The sequence below is a fragment of the Chiloscyllium plagiosum genome, chromosome 33 (assembly GCF_004010195.1).
Source record: "Chiloscyllium plagiosum isolate BGI_BamShark_2017 chromosome 33, ASM401019v2, whole genome shotgun sequence".
Classification (NCBI taxonomy): domain Eukaryota; kingdom Metazoa; phylum Chordata; class Chondrichthyes; order Orectolobiformes; family Hemiscylliidae; genus Chiloscyllium; species Chiloscyllium plagiosum.
In genome coordinates, this window is record NC_057742.1 from 19,679,929 (window position 1) to 19,700,768 (window position 20,840).

The 20,840-nt window shown below is 38.2% G+C and overlaps 1 protein-coding gene across 16 annotated transcripts in view; it reads right to left on the bottom strand.

Annotated features, from left to right (window-relative positions):
• The window catches only part of hdac5 (histone deacetylase 5), a 330,777-nt gene that overhangs the window by 55,825 nt on the left and 254,112 nt on the right, over window positions 1–20,840 (bottom strand). For 14 of the 16 annotated variants that reach the window (XM_043675117.1, XM_043675114.1, XM_043675109.1 and 11 more), the window contains 3 exons: window positions 10,480–10,613; window positions 6,564–6,684; window positions 6,157–6,206 (listed from right to left, as the gene is read on the bottom strand). In XM_043675117.1, the coding sequence (XP_043531052.1) occupies window positions 6,157–6,206; window positions 6,564–6,684; window positions 10,480–10,613 (305 nt within the window). Of the gene's footprint in view, window positions 1–6,156; window positions 6,207–6,563; window positions 6,685–10,479; window positions 10,614–20,840 lie in introns of those variants that run through there. The other 2 variants (XM_043675119.1, XM_043675120.1) reach the window with 2 other exon arrangements.

The following is a 20,840-nucleotide window of genomic DNA, read 5'->3' on the forward strand; positions in this document are numbered from 1 at the left end:
GTTGAAATGCTCATTAAAGTGTAGTATCTAAACAATGATGTGTCAGTTGGCTCAATGACATTAAAAAAGATCATTAGGTTATAGTCCAACAGGCGTATTTGAAATCACAAACTTTCGGAGTGCTGCTCCTTTGTCACTTCGCCTGATGGAGCACTGCTCCATCAGGCGAATGGTGACTTCTGACCTTGTCCACTCCAGTCCAACACCAGCACCTCCACATCATGGTTTAAAAAGATGAAAAGTAATTAGACAAATTTCCATTTGTCTTTGTTTAATTCAAGATTTTCTATAGCAATTGGAAGAAGGAAAGTGCCTCATGAATGTCGACATCCAATGTGTTAAATTGCATGTCTAGTTTCACAAAGTGGTTAGTTTACTCTAGTAAGCACTATGAAAAGACTCAGTTGCAGCTATTAAGATCTACAGGGATCCGAATGCTATTGTGCTTAATACAGTTCCAAAGTACTTTTCATTGTGAAGATGTCTTCTTTCTATTGTTTATTTTCCTTTTAAATCCTAATTAAGCTTCCAGTTTATTTTGCTTTGAATGAAGAAATAGTTACATGAAGTGCAGAAGTAGTAGCCAAATGAACCAGCAGGTCAAGTATTGTGAAGGGTTTGTTAGGAGCTAGCAGTTGGCAATGGGCTGTTATTGGTCAATATTCACTTTTGCGGATCTCTTGCATGAGTAAGGCATCAGGAATTGCGACTCTTGAGGCTGACTATTGTCGACCTGTGCATCTTCTCCCAACAGGATGTTACCAGCTGGCATGGATGGCTGTTCTTTGCCTGTGGTTGTCAAAGTCACATATGTTTTAAACTTCGCTTTTGCTTTAAGTTGCTTCCAGCCTGCTATGAAAGACATTACTCATACTTCCCATTTTAAAATACACCCTGTATCAAACAAACCTCAATGTCTTCTTTGCCAGCTTCAATCAATATATTATCTTTGCCCTGGACTCCAACATTCAAACTGACAGAAATTCTCTCATTCACTGATCATCATAGACTGGTCTGACTTAATAATCAAGGCACCAGAAGACCAAGCTACAGGTTTTGTTAATAGGAAGAGAGATTATCTAATTAATATTTAGCTAGTCTGTTATCATTGCACAAGGAACACAAATTTTCTCAGCGAAGCAGACAGATGCCACATCACTTTCATTCTGTAAGTATCAAAAATTCCACCCTTCTGAAAACTCAAAAGGATGGCTGCTAGGTGACACTTCTACAGTATGCACACTATGATGATACCACTTTATAATCCAGTGACAGATAGTTCAGATACAAATACTAACTACCAACATTATAAAATACAACTGAGCAACTGAAGCAAAGGTTCATGTGCCTGTACAGGTCATGTGGTTCTCCACAATATGTCCCAAACCAAGTTTGTTGGATAATTATAAGGCACTACATTTTGAACAACACGGTATTTCAGAGAAGATGGTGGTTGCAGGAGGCAGAATAACAAGGACATTCATTTACTGACAAAACATCTGACAAAGGGGGTGAGGGTAAAGTAGAAGGTGCACACAACATATTGCAAACAACCAGTAAAACATGTTTCTGATTTGCTGTTAACTTCAACAAGATTTACAAAAACACTCTACATTGCAATCCTTCTTGCATCCATTATCAATCCCTTACTTCTGCACTAAAAAAAAGTGAAATCATTCTAAAATATTTATATCAATAATTTACTGACAATGCAGACTTAGAAGCAACAATGGTAAAATACTGCAGACCAAACTTCAAACATGATAAACACTGCTTGACCTAATCAAAACATCATCTTTTTAAAAATGTATTCCTCTTTTAGGTATCTGTACATAGTGCTCTTCTTGAAACCATGTTGTTGCTGCCATATGTACTAACATTTGTCTGGCACAAATGTTACTTGTCACTTGAGCCTAAGTCTAGATATTGTCCAGGTCTTATAGCAATTGGACACACACTGCTTCAGTATCTGAGAGGTTGTGAATGGCGCTGAACATTGTGCAATCATCAGCGATCATCCCCACTCTTAACCTTAGGATGGAGGAAAGCTCATTGACGAAGCAGCTGAGGACGATATTACCCTGAGGAACTCCTGCGAAGATGTCCTCGAAGTGAAATGGCTGATTTATAACAACCATAATCATTTTCCTTTTCAACAGGTATGATTCCAACCAGCGTATTCTCCCTGACTCCCATTGACTTCAGTTTTGCTCCAATTTTGCAAACGTTACCTTAATGTCAAGGGCAGTCAGTCTTTCTTCACCTCTGGAATTCAGCACCTTAGATCATGTTTGAAGCAAGGCTTCATGAGGTCAGAAGCTGGCAGAACCCAAATTGGCATTAGTGAGCCAATTATTGCTGAGCAGGCATTGCTTGATAGAAATGTAGATGTCACCTTCCATTAATTGAAAATAAACTGATCATGTTGAATTTGTCCTGCTTTTTGTGTGCAGGACATACCTGGGTAATTTTCCACATTGTCAGGTAGATACCAATGTTGTAGCTGCAAGTTCTGAAGCACATGCCTTCAGTAATATTGCCTGAATGCTATTCGGGCCCACAGCCTTTGCAGTATCCAGTGCACCCTACTGGAGGACAAGCTGAGTTCAAGCTACCACAGAAAGCAATCGAGGCCAAAATATTGTGTGGTTTCAAGGAGTTGGAAAGGGATCAAAGGGATCAAAGGAGATGGGCGAAAAGCAGGAGCAGGCTACTGAGGGGGATAATCAGCTATGGTCATAATGAATTGTTGAAGTAAGATAGAAGCGCCAAATGGCCTACTCTTACTCCTATTTTCTGTCTTTTGATAACATGTGGAATGAACTGAATTGGCTGAAGACTGGCAGCTGTGATGTTGAGGACCTCTGGAGGAGGCCAAGATAGGGTCAACCATTTTGCATTTCTGGCTGAAAACTGTTGTGAATTCTTCAGCCTCGCCTTTTGTACTGATGCTGTGTTCCTCTATCATTGAGGATGGGATACTTGTGGAGTCTCCTTCTTCAGTTAGTTGTTTAACTACCTGCAACCATTTGCAATTGGATGTGGCAGGGTTGCCTATCACAGGTAGCAGAATGGCTTAGCTCTGTCTATCATTTGTTGCCTTATGCCATTTAACAATCAAGTAGCCTTGTCCTGCAGTTTCACCAAGTTGACACCTCATATTTGTGTGTGCCTGGTACATGCCCTCTACACTGAACAAAGGTTATTCCACTGGCTTAATGGTAATGGTAGAGTGGGAGATATGCCTTCAGCATGTTTTGGAGGATGATTTTTCCAGTGCTGCTGGTCCACGGCAAGTCACAAGTGCCCAGTTTGATTTGCTAGGTCTATTTGAAGTCTGTTTCATTTAGCTTGGTGCTAATGCCAAACAACATTGAGAAGGGTATTCTCAATGTGAAGATGGGATTTTGTCTTCACAAGGACTGTATGATGGCCACTTACCAATTTTATCATGCACCTGTGGCAGGCAGATTAGTGAGGAATGACATCAAGAATGTTTTTCCCTCACCACCTGCTGCAGACCCAGCCCAGGAAGAATATCCTTTAGAACTTGACTGGCTCCATCAGTAGTGCTGCTGAAGAACCATACTTGGTGGTGGACATTAAAATTCCCCATCCAGAGGTAAGTCTGCATCCTTGCCACCCTCAGTGCTTCTTCCAATGAATGTTCAGCATGGAGGAGCTCTGATTCATCAGCTGAGGTAGTACATGGTAATCAGCGAGACTTTTCCTTGTCCATGTTTGACCTAGCATCATGAAATCCCATGGTGGCGAGAGTCAATGTTACGGTCTCCCAGGGAAACTCGTTCTCGATTGTATACCATCTAGGAATTCCCAGAAGCATGGCACTCATCCACAAACTCCATCAACAAACACATAGACCTGGACCCAATATACCGGCCACTACAGCGGACAGCTGAAACTGACAACCGGAAGTGGCAGGGACAGGCCACTATAAATGCCGGAGGAAACACCACAGAAGCGCTTCACAGGAGGCTCCCAAGCACTGAGGATGTCACCTCGACAGGGGACGAAACGTTTGCAACAAAACTTCCAGCTCGGCGAACAGAACCACAGCAAGAATATAGAATTGATCTATTTATAACTGTACATGAAAATCAAACTGGCAGAACTCAGAACTTTATACAACTTTTTGAAAAAAACAAAAAAAGACTGCAGCTGTCAAAAGGTTACCCTTAATAGAGACATTATTTTATGCAATGCATTAGACTTCCTCCAAGCGTATTCACTAATGGGAATGCAGAATACCACTTAAAAGAAATAAAAGACAGATAAAGCAAACCTATCTGAAAGCAACAATCATTCTGAGATGTTGCATTGGAAAGAGTTAAATAAAGTATTCTAATTTTAGCAGGCTAATTCAATCTAATGCACTCCACAGCAAGTATACTAGTAGGCAACAATTATTATGCCAAATATTTTATCGTTGACCAGCAGGAAACAGAATGTGGCAGCATTATTTTACATCAAGTGTATCAATCAAACATAGTACAAAGAAAAAAAAGCACAGGAACAGGCCCTTCAGCCCTCCAAACCTGTACTGACATATTTTGCCCTTCTGTGCTAAAACTATCTTCACTTACAGGATCCATATATCTCTAGTTCCTTCCTATTCATGTATTCGTCAAAGTCCTTCTTGAATGCTGCTATTGTGTCTGCTTCCACCACCTCCTCCTGTAGGATGTTCCAGGCACTCCCCACCCTTTGTGTTAAAGATTTGCCTCGCAGATCTCTTTTAAACTTCCTCCCCCCAACACCACACTTTGACCCTGTGTACCCTAGTAATTGACCCCTCCACCCTGGTAAAAAGCATCATACTTTCTACTCAATCCATGCCATTCACAACTTTAAAAAGTTCTACCAGGTTGTCTCTCAACCTCCTGCATTCCAGTGAAAACAAACACAGTTTACCCAATCTTTCTACATAGCTAAAACTCTTATATAAGATAACATCCTGGTAGACCTTTTCTATACCCTCTCCAAAGTATCTGCATACTTCTGATGGTGTGGTGATCAGAACTGTATGCAATTATCCAAGTGTGGCCTAACTGAAGTTCTACAAAGCTGCAGCGTAACTTGTCTGTTCTTATACTCAATGCACCTTCCAATAAAGGCAAGCACGTCAAAGGCCTTTTTACAACCTTACCTACCTGCACTGCCACCATCAGTGATCTGTGGATCTGCGCCCCCAATCCCTCTGCATATCAACACTCCTAAGGGTTCTGCCATTCACTGTATAATTTCCACCTGTACTCAACCTTCCAAAATACATTACCTCACAATTGGCCGGATTAAATTCCATCTGCCATTTTTCTGCCCATGCCTCCAATTGATCTATATCCTATAATATCCTCTGACAATCCTCCTCACTATCTGCAACTCCACCAATCTTGGTATCGTTCACAGACTTACTAATTAGGCTAACTATGTTTTCCTCCAAATCATTTATGTAAATCACAAACAGCAGAGGTCCCAGTACTGACCCCTATGGAAGACAACAAGTCACAACCCTCCATTCTGAAAAGCATTCTTGGACCGCTACCCTCTGTCTCCATGACTAAGTTAGTTCTGTATCCATCTTGCCAGCTCACCCCAATATTTTGTGACTTCACCTTTTGTACCAGTTTGCATGAGGGATCTTGTCAAAGGCTTTACTGAAGTTCATGTAGACAACATCAACCGCTTTTCCCTCATCAATCATCTTTCTCAACCCCTCAAAAACTCAATTAAGTTGGCGAGGCATGACCTCCCCCACACACAACCATGCTGTCTATCGCTAATTAGTCCATCTACTTCTAAATGCATATTGATCTTGTCCCTAAGAATCTTTTCCAAAAATGTCCCTACTACCAATGTGAGGCTCATAGGCCTACAATTTCTTGGATTGTCCCTGCTTCCCTTCTTAAACAATGGGACAACATTGGCTATTCTCCAGACCTCACCTGTGGCCAAAGAGGATACAAAGATGTCTGTCAATTCCACAACAATTTGCTTTCTTGCCTCCCTCATTGTTCTGGGATGGATCCCTTCAGGACCCAGGGATTTACCTACCTTAATACTTTTTAAGATACATAACACCTCTTCCTTTTTAACAGCATAATGAAAATACAAAGAGCTGTGCTTAGCTGTACTCACCCCAAGTCCACCACAGGGTAGCAGTGCATACATCTTCTGTGTAATAGGCCCTAAAGAAACATGTCAAAAGATTCCCCTTCAGATGATGGTGAAAGGCTGATATCATTTTTATTTCTTAGAATGTAATAGAAAATCCTTGATAATACATAGTTAACTACTATTTGGGTATATTCAAATTAAAATATTCAATATTCATCATCCATACAACTCAATTTTCTAAGTTAATTAAATCAACCGAACATTTTTAGCTTACATAATGCATCATATAGTAATGTAATTCCTCCAAATCAGCAAACAAATGCCATATGGAAACAGAATTGTAACATCAGTTAAAAGACTGACTTATAAGAATTTGCTGCTTCTTTGATTTCTTTGCATTTAAATTAGAATATGCAGCAGCTACTTACCTAGCAACTTCTTACTGTCCAGCTTCTGTCTGTTCAGAGGGCTGGTGCCATATAACAATGTGTGGTGTTCTGAATGCACTGTTTGAATTTCATCCAAAGTCGCTTTTCTACCCCGGATTCGCTGCAAAAGTACAAAAATATTCACTCTGTGAGGACTGCAGCAGCATTTCTCCACCAGAATGAAAACAGTCTGCAGAATTAGTCTTAAGTAATTTATCCTATAAATGCATTTACCTTAATTAAGGTTAGATTAGATTACTTACAGTGTGGAAACAGGCCCTTCGGCCCAACAAGTCCACACCGACCCGCCGAAGCGTATACCACCCAGACCCATACTCCTACACTTACCGCTTCACCTAACACTACGGACAATTTAGCATGTTCAATTCACCTAACCTGCACATTTTTGGATTGTGGGAGGAAACCGGAGCACCCGGAGGAAACCCACGCAGACACGGGGAGAATGTGCAAACTCCACACAGAGAGTCGCCTGAGGCGGGAATTGAACCCGGGTCTCTGGCACTATGAGGCAGCAGTGCTAACCACTGTGCCACCGTGCCGCCCACGATGCGATTAATGCGATTCTAATCCTCGATTTACAGAATATGCACCATTGCAAACTAAATGTATTTTTGTACACAAGAGAACATGTGAAGAATTAGATGCTGTTTGAAACATACAGTACTCAAAGGATTAATTATTTAGAAGACAAACATTGGAAATTTCCTCACAGGGAAACCATAGTAATGAATATACTAATGCAGTCTCTGTGCTAACCCAATTTCCCAAAAATAATAGATTAAGAGATATATTCATAAATATGTAAAAATTACAGGTACATGCAGCATAAACATTTGAAACTCTGTTGATTACTTGCTAGCACATAGAGGTTCCCTATAATAAATAAAGCGACTTTTACACTGATGTTAGAATTTCTGTATTCAGTTCCAACTTCATATTCAAGTGCGACTTAGTTGCGGTCTGCATCCAGTTTTTGCCCTCTAATTTTAAACATTAAAATCATATGACTCTCAAGTATGATCAAACTTTCCAAACTGTAAATGCCAAACCTATCTTTTCTGTACAGATAAATTTATTTTGTGACTGTTGAGAGATATTCTGTCATTCAGTTTTGAAGTGTAGAATAATATTAGTCAAGAGAGCTTAGTGCACAGTTAAGTTGATGCATTTAAGGCTAATTTGTTATAAATGGTCTGAGAACAGACCAACTGGTTTGTAGGAGAGAGAAATTCCTCCCCATTTAATAGGATTATAACCATTAACTTTCTCCACAGCATTTTACAACATAATACATACTATAATTCTCAATGAGGAAACTGAATTTGTATTGTACAATCATTACTTAATTCTAAGGAGATGACATGCTGTAAGCATAACTTTAATAATTCTAATTTGCGCAACAATGATTAACATAAAAGGATACAGCAGCTGAGCGGCAACAGTTGCAGAATAGAATACACAATTCATAGCAGAGTCAACCAAGCGTTTATTAAAAAAAACGAATCAAGGTCACATTGTTAGTCTTTGTTAATCTAAGAAAGTACAAAATAATAGCTATAAAACGTGTTGCTGATTTCACCTGCACATCAATTTGGTCTATCTCTACAAAACAATGCATTGTACTTCCCAATTCTTTTCAATAGTATTTTATCCAAGTTTTTGTTTGCACATGAAACAAATACATCATTGAGACATTAAGACATTGGTGAGTACAAATGCATCATATGAAAGTACAATCACAAATGTTTCTCTACCATGTATGCACTATTATCTGGACCACAGGTTTTGTTCAAAGAACGAATGAACAATTTAAGCAAAAAAAGGCCAGAAAATGTGTTATAACTGGAAATGTAATATATTGATAAAATAAACCAGAAGTAATTGTCCCACATTGAGCCCACGTTTTCATCAAATAGTATTTTTTCCACATAATCCAAAATCAGGCTAAGAATACAGTCATGTACAATACTGCTTTTCACTAGGCAGAGAAAGCAACAACTCCTAATTGTGTGTATGGGTTGTTCAGCGAAGGATTAAAACTTAACATCACCAGAAGCAGCAAACTCTTCGGTGTCAAGTGCACTAGATTTGTTTACATTATAGGTCTTCTAACACATTACAATGGCAAGAGGCCAAAATCTCAGTTGCAGAATTTTCGTTATCTACAAGAATGCTTTTCCATTTCCCATACATTCAAACAAATTGCTCAAAAGATTGCTATGTTTCTGTCAATTATACCAGTTTCCAAGGCAAATTTACCCTCTAGCATATGAACTGAGGATAAATTAAATTCTTCTTTAGGGATTTTAATCATGACCTTTACAAGGCATTATGAGCTTACTTGAAGTCCAAGACTGAGATGACAGGACATATTGTTCAAACTCTTTATGTAATATCCCGTTGTCCTTTTCTTTTTCAATTAATAGCAAAAGGACCAGTATTTTGTGACCCCTGTTGAATAGTCCCGACAGCACGTAGGACAGGGTCAAGTAGGTGCTCAGTTATTTTTGTTCTCTGACAGTTAATTTAAAATAAGAATCAAATCATGTTTAAAGTCCAAGTTTTGGAAGTGACAAAGATTTTGTCCAGTATTCTGAATCACCTATGATTCCAGAGAAACCAACTTACTGCCAATTTGAGACTTCCTGAGTTTTCTTGGAGCTATTCCAAGTTTTGATATAGTTACATATCAACTATGTGTGATAGAGTTGAAGCATGCAACTTTTCAGGTTCTGGGAAGGAGTTTCCAGTTGAATGGCATTGTCTGACATTAGTTTAGGAATGAAAACAAGATACAAGCGATCTTGAGATAAGAAACTATATTCAAGGATATTTTGCTACAGATTAGACTTCATCTTGCTTTATTCAATAATTCACTTTTAGATTAAAAAATATGTATGTGTGTAGTTTTGTGAATTTTGCATATCTGACTTGAATTTAGGGGTTTTCTGCAACTGGGTCCAACCTAATTTCCAATATGAAAGTACACAAAATTCTTGAAAGAATGCTGTAACCTTCCTGATCAATTGGCATACCTTGGGACCAAAGACAATCTAAAATCAGCAGACTAGTTTACACATGTGCTACAGAATTACTTTACAGACCTGCTAGGCACATTGATCAATAATAGTACCAGATTCATTTTTGGGAGGTTTGATGGTTCATAATCCAAATACAAACACTAGGACAAAATTCATTATTGATGTACCAGCACCAACCTTTTGCTTGGTCAAAACTATTTCTCATTACAAAAGATACAGAAGTTTTCAAATGCTTTGGATCTGGCAATATATAGAAACCTTAAAGAACTTTACAGTTTGGCTCTCATGTTTTACACACATTCTGTAGAGTTAATACAAATACTAAAGTGGCCAGTACTTAATAACTTGTTGAGAAGGAGCAGTTTGTTTTAAGAGGAGTAACTGTCAGCCCTTACAGAAAAGCTGCAAAGTTTATTTTTAAAAATTCACACGTCCAAAGTGAGTAGTTACTTTTCAAGCTATTGCAAAACACGATGGAGTAGACTTCTCAAAATGAGGTTTTGGATTTGGTATCAATGAGCTTTGCTGTTGCACTGTTCAGAGCTTTCCAGGTTTAATTTCATATTTCCAAATTAGTCAGTTTTGAGATTCTTGGCTGATAAGCAGGTCTTTCTATACAATTCATGATATAACTTTATAACAGGCTCTTTTTCCAACTGTATTCTATTGAACTTGTTATTACTTTAATGAATCTGCATACTTAAGATCCTAATTCAGGATTGATATATTCAAGAACATTTGAGAAAACTGAATATGGGAAAGCAACTTAAGTATTATTTTCACAATGCTTATTTCAAGATCCAGTATTTTGCAAATTTTTTGATCCACAGTCATCACTTTTCCTTTTCTCTTACCTCACACTTGTTAAGTAACCCTGTTTCCTGAAGCCTGGACCAGACACTCTGTATTCGCCCTGCATGTTCTGGATGGTTGTTAGTGTTCCCACAAGTGCACTGGTGCTTCAACATGAAAGTGTCATAGACTAAACCTAGATAGGAAATAAATTAACAGAAAGTAGCATACTAGAAAAATTTGGTACCTTAATAATTTTGTTTAGCAATACACCTTGAACCAGTTGATATGAGTCATACACTTTTACTTTTAATATGGACTTGCAGGTTCCATTTCATAATCAACTCGGAAGAAGTTCAAATACTTGTAATATATGATCTGCAAATTGTATATTTTCGGAATAAACCATTCTTTCATATTTTCCCCAGCATTAACAGGAATGACTCAGCACTAAGTTTGATTCTGAGCGAGAGCTTGGTGCAAGAGAAAATCCCCTCTATGTCTCCATAATAAATCCTACCATAAAGCATTCATTACCCCACTAATACAGCACATCAACTTCACATGTGTCCGTGCTCCTTCAGTGAACTGCACTCTTCAGTAATGAACAAGATACAATTTGAACTTATTGTGAATTTATATAGTGTCTTTAAAATAATAACACAATTAGTGGCATTTCAGAGGAACATTACTAAACAAAAATCATGAGCCACATTATAGGATTCTGACTGATAAAAATGAAGTTTGGAAATTAAGAAAATCTTTTCATATAGAAAACAAAAATCCTGGTGGCCTTTTTGCAAAATGGGAGAAAGCAAGCATAAGCTGTTGGGGTATGATTCTCCTTCCAGGTTTTTAACATCTGACGCATATAACCAATAAAAGAACGTAGTCAATATGCAGACACAAGTTACCTCCCTCCAAAAGGCAAAAGAAGCAATGGACTTGGATTTGCTTCCTACCAGAAGTAAAATCATAAATGTTTCTGTGAGATAAATTCTCGACAGTAGTTTTGTGCTTAAGGTTGGACTTCCAACTAACATTCTTAGGATGAAACGTACAAGGAAGACGACTTGTCAAATTCCATAATGCAGGGCTGAAATGAATAGATTTTTGAAAGCAATAGAAAAATGTATACTGGACTTCAACAAAACGCTTAAAGAATTGACAAGATGCAATTTGGGGAATTCTGGATCAGTACTAGAGTTTAAATTGCTGGAGAGTGCCAAGTCTATTGTATGGACAAGATACTGGTGTTGAATTCTCATGGAAGGAGACCCAGCTGAATCAAAAGCATGCCTCTTGAAAACTTGTTTTTGGGAAAACAGACATTTCTTTAAGCTTGTTTTTATTCTTTAACAAGATGAGGATGTCGCTGGCTAGACAGTATTTATTGCCCATCCCTAATTGCCCAGAGGGCAGTTGAAAGTCAATCACTTTGTTGTGGGTCTGGAGTCACATGTAGGCCAGACCAGGTTAAGGATAGCAGTTTTCTTTCCTTAGTGAACCAGATAGGTGTTTCCGACAATTGGCAATGGATTTATAGTAGTCGCTAGATCTTTAATTCCAGATATTTATTGAAATAAAATATCCCACCTGCCATGGTGGGATTCGAACCCAGGTCCCCAGAACATTATCTGGATCTCTGGATTAACAGTATAGTGATAATACCACTAGGCCATCGCCTACCTACATGGATGACACGTGGCTCAGTGGTTGGCACTGCTGTCTCACATAGCCAGGAACCTGGGTTCGATTCCAGCCTCCAGCAACGTCTATATGGAGTCTGTACATTCACCCAGTGTCTGTGTGGGTTTCCTCCCACTGTCCAAAGATGTGCAGGTTCGGTGAATTGACCATGCTAAATTGCCCATAGTGTTCAGGCATGTGTAAGTTAGGTGCATTAGTCAGGGGTAAATATACTGTAGTGGGAAGGTGTCTGGGTGGGTTACTCTTCAGAGGGTCGGTGTGGACTTGTTGGGCCAAAGGACCTGTTTCCACACTGTGAGGATTCAATGATTTTATGGAACAAGTAGATCATTCTGCAGAGATACCATAAAAGAAAGGACTCAATGAATGTCAGATTTTGAAATGTTCCAGATATTGGAAACAAGCTTTGATACAATGGAAAGATTAAAGACAGGCAGAATGAGGATTAAATTACCTTCAGCAAATCTGCCAACGCAGTAGAAAACAAAATTTGAACCAAAATAACAGGTGAATATGAATTCCAGAAATATCCAAAGAACAGATAATAGTTGCAACAGATGTGGTCCAAAGAATTATTATGCAGTGAACCACCAAAAATGAAGAGTTACAGTCTTCAAAATGACACCACAAAGAGAATTCTGAGGAACAGTATATGAACTATACAGAAGAGAGGAATGAGAATTGTGGAATTTGCAAAAAGCAAAGAAGGATGCCACGAAGTCAATTATAAGTCTTCCATTGGCACTCAACTTTAAGAAGTTAGTTGTTATGGATCTCAAATTTTGGAATATTCTACATTTTACAGATCTTGTGGCCAGATTTTGTCTGCTGCAATAAAACCTATTTGAGCAAAGAATCTGCCTTAGAAAAAATTATTAAGAACTGAACTTGAGACGCCAGCAACATGTCTAACTGATCATGAAGGGGAGTTTGGCAATGACACATTTAATGACATGTGGCGTGCGAAATAAGAATATCATGGACATGAACATTGCCATTTAATGTCATTTCAGCAATGGGCTCTCTGTGAAAAACGGTGACTATTGAAGTGTGATATGCAACTTTACCTGTTCAACCAGACTAAGTTCACAACTCTCTAGCATGGGTGCTACAAATGATACAAATAATTCACTCCAGGTGATTGAAGAATATATTCCGTAACAATTATTCTAACAGCAAAATCCTGAACTCCCTTCTGATCTCTGTGATAGTCACGGTGGTCTAGAATGTACCATGATTAGTTTTAATTTTCTTAAACATTTATATGTATTACATGCAGAGAGATGGGTTTCATGAAGTTTAAGGTTTGGAGAAAGTTCAGACTTCACTGAACTATTCTGAAAGGCCACTTTAACAGAGTTCCATTCAAAGACTTGGTATAACCACAAAAGATAGGGTTAAAATGAATAGAAGCATTCTGATAAGGTAATGTGTTGTCTTGTTAAGACAGTACATATCGAACATAGCAATTAAACTGCAGTGCATTCCCCATGATTCAATCAGAACCGATTGCAAAATCTCAGACTCTAAGGAGTTTATAAAAGGAAATGAGGCACCTTGTATACCAAATGATTGTGTTCTACGATGAACATCCATAAGAAAAGAAGACAGTGAATGAGAAGTTACGTATTAGTCAAAACACACATGACTTGGACATCCTGCTCAAAAGTCAAATAGTCATGGTGGGAAGAGATGAACTATGAAGTCTAGTGAATGGAATAGAGATACAACAATCATGGATGCGCTGGAAAAGCAACAGGAAGTCCATTTTCAATTGTGTTTTCAGGTCATTAAGTTATTCAGACTAAAAATATCACAAAATTTGTTTCAACATTGTTTGCTGCAGTATTTTACCTTCCCTGACCATTGGCATTTTGGCATGACTTTGACCTCTCTCACATAAGGCTACTCTCAACCTTCCGACCTACAGCCTCTCCCCATGCTATAGCTCTGCCTAAGATCTTCAGTAGAACAGTTACTAGAGCCAACGAGAGCCACAATAACTATTTGACAGCATTCACCACTCCCTTCCGCCATCAATCAGCCCTCTCTCTCCTTGAGAACACCTATATCAGCAAAGTCCAAATATTGGCTGAATTTTCAGGATGATGACTAAGAAGTCAGGTCCATGGACAGATTTAAAATACATTATTATTATTTAGGAAGCTGAGTTATTAAGTTATTCAGACTAAAAATATCACAAAATTTGTTTCAACATATGTTTCAACATATGTTAAAAATGTTTTTCCAGTCCCATGAAAGTGACTTTTTGTTCTCTTCAAGAGTCAGAAACTCATTTTTAAGCATAGGTTAAAACACATTTCCAAGGAATCATCTGACTTAAGCTAAATGACCAGATAACCTAAATTACCTGTTGATAATTACTGAGGGCGAATTAAAAGAAGCTGAAGGATGACCATGAAACCATTGGTTTTTCATGACAATCAATATCTGGTTGACTATAGTCCTTGAGGAAAATAATCTGCTATCTTTACTTGGTCTGGCTTGCATTTGACTCCAAAACCACAGCAATGCATTTGACTCTTACATGTCCTCTGAAATGGCCAAGCAAGCCAGTCACTGCCATTTGAAAGGCAACAAAGAATGTGCAATCAGCCCATGTGCCCTACCTGAATAGAAATAGCATTTACTATTTGAGTTTTTACTATCCAGAGACAGAGGGGCCAGACAACAGACACAAATTCAAGTTGAAAACAAAGTGCTGTTTAGCAAATTCAAATTAGTCAAAGTAACTGGAGGAAGATCTTGGTTTTTTCGTGTATGTGTGTGTGTGTGTGTGTGTGTGTGTGTGTGTGTCCGTGTGTGTGTGTCCAAGAGAGATGGAGAGAATCACATTTGTGAATGGACAGAAATTCATAAAAAGGAAATGTTTGTAACCCCATCAGAAATGAAAGAGTGAAAACAGGAATGATACTTCACTGGAGCTAAATACTTGCAAAGATATTGCAGAGTAAAAAAGTTGAATCTTTCTTTTTACGGTCTATGATAAGCCCTTTCCAAAATATGTTATACATCTTTGCTTTTCTTTCGAAGAAGAAATTTACTTTTTTTTTTATTTCCAGTACACTGGTAGCTTCTTGTGAATATGTTCAGTGATTGACCACCATTGTAACCAAGTTTCAAAATTAAAACATGGTCTATGAAGGCACGCTTCACTCTAGAATCCAACCTGACCTTAATACCATCAGCTGGGATCATAACAACTGATAGAATGGGATAGAAGTGTTTAAAGTTAGAACGTGCAATGTGAGAGAGTCCAGAAATGATTCAGAGACAACCACATTGCTGAGAGTCTGGAGTCACAAATAGGCCAGACTAGGTAAGGACAGCAGCTTCCTTCCCTAAAGGACATTACTGAATCACAAGGGCTTTATGCTCCAAAAAAATTTACGATGATTTCATGGTTATCATCAGACTCTTAATTCCAGAGTTTTATTGAATTCAAATTCCATCATCTGCCATGGCAGATTCGAACTTGGGCCCCCAAGAACATTATCTCGGTCTCTAAATTAACAGTCCAGTGATAATAGCAATATGCAATTGCCTCCCCATTGTTAGTGCAAAAGGGAGATTTTGCAGTGACAGCCCTGACAACAAATGTGGAAGCAGTAGCTGGGAAAGACCAGACAATGAAATAAAAACCATTGAAAAGACTCACCCATGATTTAGAAGCAGGAGTCCTCAAGACAATGACATTTTGGTAACTGCCAATAAACTTGAAGATAAACTAAGAAAGCCAGAACAATGGGAGTTTCATATTTGGAGAATTTAAAATTTATTATGAGATAACAGAAAGGTCAACCAAGTGGATTTGCACAAAAAATGTCCTTGCAGATTAGTTAGGTTACAAGAGTTTTGAAGAATGACTTACAGATGTTAGAATGGATTCTCCCACAACTGAAAATGTAATTTAAAGAGAAAAATTTAGTCATGTATGCAGACTATAGGCCACATTTCTGCAAGATAGTAACATTCAGAGTGGAGTACTTCTATTGACAGATGCAGAAGGAAAACTGCAAACTAAGCAAATGCATTGATGCTCTGAGAGATTCCTCAAAGATGTGGTATTTTGCTGTGAATGAGATCTGTTTTGCTGAAAGTTAAACTAGAGCTTTCAGGTATTTTCATGACCTATGTTGATGGTTCATTATGGGGTGGTACTCCAGAGATGAGAAATAAATACTCAATAAAGTGGGAAGAAAATTAATAAAGTAGGAGTAAAATTAAAAATTAGGAGTCAGCTAATTAACTTTTTAAATGTATTAGATTATATGTATTGAGCAAAGAAGGTCTGAAATATTGCTAAGTCAATAAACTAATTTAAAGAGCGTGATACCCCTATTCTGGTTAATTGTATTAAATGACGTTATATGTAAGGGAGTGGATAAAGAACAGAGCTTGAAAAAGCACAGCAGGTCAAGCAGCATCAGAGGAGGAAGGGAATCAAGGTTTCAGGTCGGAACCTTTCATCAGGACTTGCAATTATGAAACTTAATTGAATTTGTTAGTTGAATTGGTTATGCACTCAAATTAGATTTGATAATAGTTTTAATATGTTGCGCTTATACCCTAAAGTGGAGAATGTTGCAAGAGAAAGTAAATCATCAAAAAAGTTAAGCCTGGATAAATGTGTACTTAAGTTCCTGTTATAAAACAAAACATGTTTTTAATCAAACTGTTCAGAGATGTTATGACACATTGCTAGGACAGGTGGGACCTGGACCTCCTGGCCATACGATCACTGAGCCACAAGTTTTCATCTCAAGATGACTGAAAGAACAAGGTGGTAGTCATTTTTAACTCTGCTTCACATGCTAATCATCTTGATGGATATTCTCATCTTGCTGTTTGCATAATATTTCTGATGATTTAGAATGGGGAATGTTTTCTCTCTTAAGAGACTAAGAAAATTTAGAAAATAGGTATGCTAAAAGCACTCTGGATGCTTAAAACATTGGCTCTGATGGAGACAGCAGATACGGCTTCTACTTGTCAAATATTTTAAATAAAATTCTGCATAATGGGTATACTGAAGATAATATACCCACTGAATATTATGTAGATAATTGTTCAACGTAGGACAGTACAAATATACAAAGAAGAAAACTGAAAGAAGTTTTTAGACTGACCTTGCAAACTAGAAAAAGTGCTAAAGAAAAAGGAAATGCCTAAAATTAAATGGATGTTGCAAGTTATCAACTGTCAATTTTTTTTACCAAAAGAAATGCATGTTCAAAAAGGTGTTATGAGTTCTACAGGAAGGACGTGAAACAATGTAATGCATTGTGCAGAGTATAATTTGAATTTGTTTTGAATTTTTGGTTGTAAATATAAGAGGAGGGAGTCTTAATTTTTTAATTTTATTTTATTTTAACCTATTTTTCTAATCAGCCTGGTCAGAGCAATTATTACACACCTCTGGAGCAGGTGGGACTTGAACATGGGCCTCCTGTTCAGGTGTAGGAATACTATCACTGCACCTCAAAACCTTTGGAAGGAGACTTATTAATTATAGATTAATTGTATACAGATGGTGGCATTAACTGGGGATTCACTTGTGATCTCTATCAATAGGGTTCTTGTGAAACAGTGGTAGGGTCCTTAACTTTGGGCCAGAAGATCCAGGTTCAAGTCCCACCTGTTACAGAAGTGTATCATAACATGTCTGAACAGGATGATTAAAGGTAATTTATAAATAGGAACATACTGAAACTGTGGTGATGAGGAAATACATGTTTGTAATGTGTAACTTTGTACAAATAGGTTGATAAAAGTGTGTAAATATTGACTCCAGTCTCAACCTTTATCACCTAACTTTCTGGATTATAATTCTGAATGAGCAGACTCGGACAGAAAGAAATAAGAGGCTGCTACAACAGAAGTACAGTACTAATTTCTCAGAGACTGATTTGGAAATATGTTTATCTCTGGTTGGAGAAAAACTTTTCTAAGACAGACGTAGGACAGGCTATAGTTCAGCAGTTTTGAGACTTTTTCTTATTTAAATGATTTCAGCTTTATTTTATAATGTTCAATCTATTCATCAGCTTCCTCTTTCCTTGCAAGACTTCTGTAATTAGCTATTTAAGCTGATCAAACATACAAACCATTGCCCTGATTTAAATCAGCAGTCGGGTTTTTGCAATTCATGACAAGTTAGCCTTAAGAAAGTAGTAACTGCAGGAATGTCTGCCAAACCTGCACTGTTCATTCAATTCAATGTGGAGACATTGAATGAATGCAGAGTTTTCAAATTCAAGGTGCATTCTGTCAACCATCACTTGGTAATTCCCACCCCCTTAGTATCATTCTAATTCTTATCCCATTTAATCTTTTCAGCAAGAAATTCATGAAAACCATACTTTAGCAAAGGACAATCTTTCTGAAAATGCACCACTGCGTGTTTCGTCTCTCCCAAGAACTAGCATACATTTGGTTCACGTATGGTCAAATAACAACATAACCAAAAAACGGAAGTTACTGGAGACAGTGACAGAACAATAAACAGCATTTCAGAACAGCATTCCCAAATACTCTGCTCAGGTCAGAGAGGAGGACAACAGAAGCCCAACTATGTAAAGAAAATTGCTTGCTGCCCACGAGCAGTTTGGAACAAAAGAACAGGACTGGTCATTCAGTCCACCGAACCTGCTCCATCAGTTAATACAGTCATGTTTGACCAAATACTTCAGTCTTTTTACCCCCACACTATGCCCATACCCCTTTATTCCACTGATAATCAAAATTTAAATATACTCAACCACTGAGCTTCAGGGGTAGAAAATTCTAATGAATCCCCATCTTCTGACGAAAAGAAATTCTCAGCTCGATCCTAAATGGAATCCCCATTATTTTTAAATTGTGCTCTCCGGTTCTAGACTCCCCGACTAGGGAAAACATCTTGCCTGCATCTACCCCATTCATCCCTCTAAGTATTTTGTAGGTTACAATGGGATCACCTCTCATTCTTTGAAATTCTAGAGAATACAGGCCAAGTTTACCTAACCCCTCTTGCCCGAGAGTCCTGCCATTAAGGGGAGCAAGTCTGGTGCACCTCTGTTGCCTTCCTCTATGGCAATAACATCTTTCCTGACATAAAGAGATCAAAACTAGCCACAATATTCCAGGTGTGACCTAACCAAGCTCCTATATAATTGAACCAAGACTCCACTACTCCTGTACTTAAATCCTCTTGTTATATATTTAGTCTTCCTAACAGCTTGCTTCACCTGCATGTTAACCTTCAATGACTTATTGATAAGGACACGCAAAACCCTTTGCACATCTACACTTTCCAACCATTCACCATTCAAGAAATACTCTGCACATGCAGTTATCCCCATTTTTCCTTACATTTTAAAAACTTTTTTTCATCAGCTGTGTACAGGTCAGCATTTGTTCCCCTTCCCTAAATACCCTTTCACTGAGTGGCTTGCTAGGCCATTTCAGAGGATGGCTCAGTGCCAACCACATTACTGTGGGTGTAGATTACATGCACATCAGACTAGATAAGGATGGCAAATTTGCATCTCTAAAGGCCATCAGTGAATGAAATGGCTTTCCATGACAATCAATGACATCCTCATAGTCATCAGGTCCTGGTGGCAGAAGGTGCAGAGGCCAACAATGGCTGGAGAGAGAAGGGAAGTCCTGTCATTCACTACTCTTCAAATAGACTTATGAAGCAGACTCTTCACCTGTCCAGCTTAGTCATGACCTTGAATAAGCACCTCCCACACCACCTCATTTGGCAGGAGAATGGTGCAAACGTTCTCTAAAACAACTTTAACCAAGCAACTATCTGCCTGTATGATTCCTGACAGGTTGAAAGCGTTATATTTTTGCTGCAGAGGCAATGTGTACCACATGCATCTAAAGACTTGAGGACCTGAAAGATTCATCCCCTATGGCTCATGTGGTTCGTAACAATTTACAGCATTTCTCCACATCACAAAAGGTAAGCAATCCAGTAGCATAGCGAAAAGCTAGCAAAGTCACAAAGGTGTACATGTGTGTAAAATAAGTCTGCTCTAAATTGTTGCAAGAAAACACATGTTCCTATCTCTCATCTCGTCTGGCCCGAAATCTATTATCTTCTCCACCACCAACTCCCTTTACCCTCCTATTGATAGATGTACTTTCGATCTTCTTGGTCTGGATACATGGAAGTTTCTATCTAAATCTTTCAACATCTCTTTCTAAAGCTTCATTTTTTGGCTCAATATCAAAATTATTTGTGATTACCTGTCTGAAGAATTCCTTGGTAGGTTGTACTATATTAAAGGCAAAATGTTTTATATATACACATATACCCGCAAGTTTTTTAATAATATTTGATACAAGTTTTGAGAAGATTCGTAGTTCAGGTTGAGGTTCTAGATGTAGGTCTGCGCGCTAAGCTGGAAGGTTCATTTCCAGACATTTCGTCACCATATGAGGTAATGTCTTCAGCAGGCCTCCAGGCGAAGCACTGCTGATGATTTCTGCTTTCTATTTATATGTTTGGGTTTCTTTGGGTCAGTGATGTCATTTCCTGTGGTGATGTCATTTCAGAATCAGGATACATGAACATCAACTAGCCATAAAACAACATGACCCTCTCTCACTAGAATCCTTACATACGGCTGAGGAAAAACACCACTTTGACTGAGACAACACTTCCATCCTAGGACAAGCCAAACAGAGACACGCA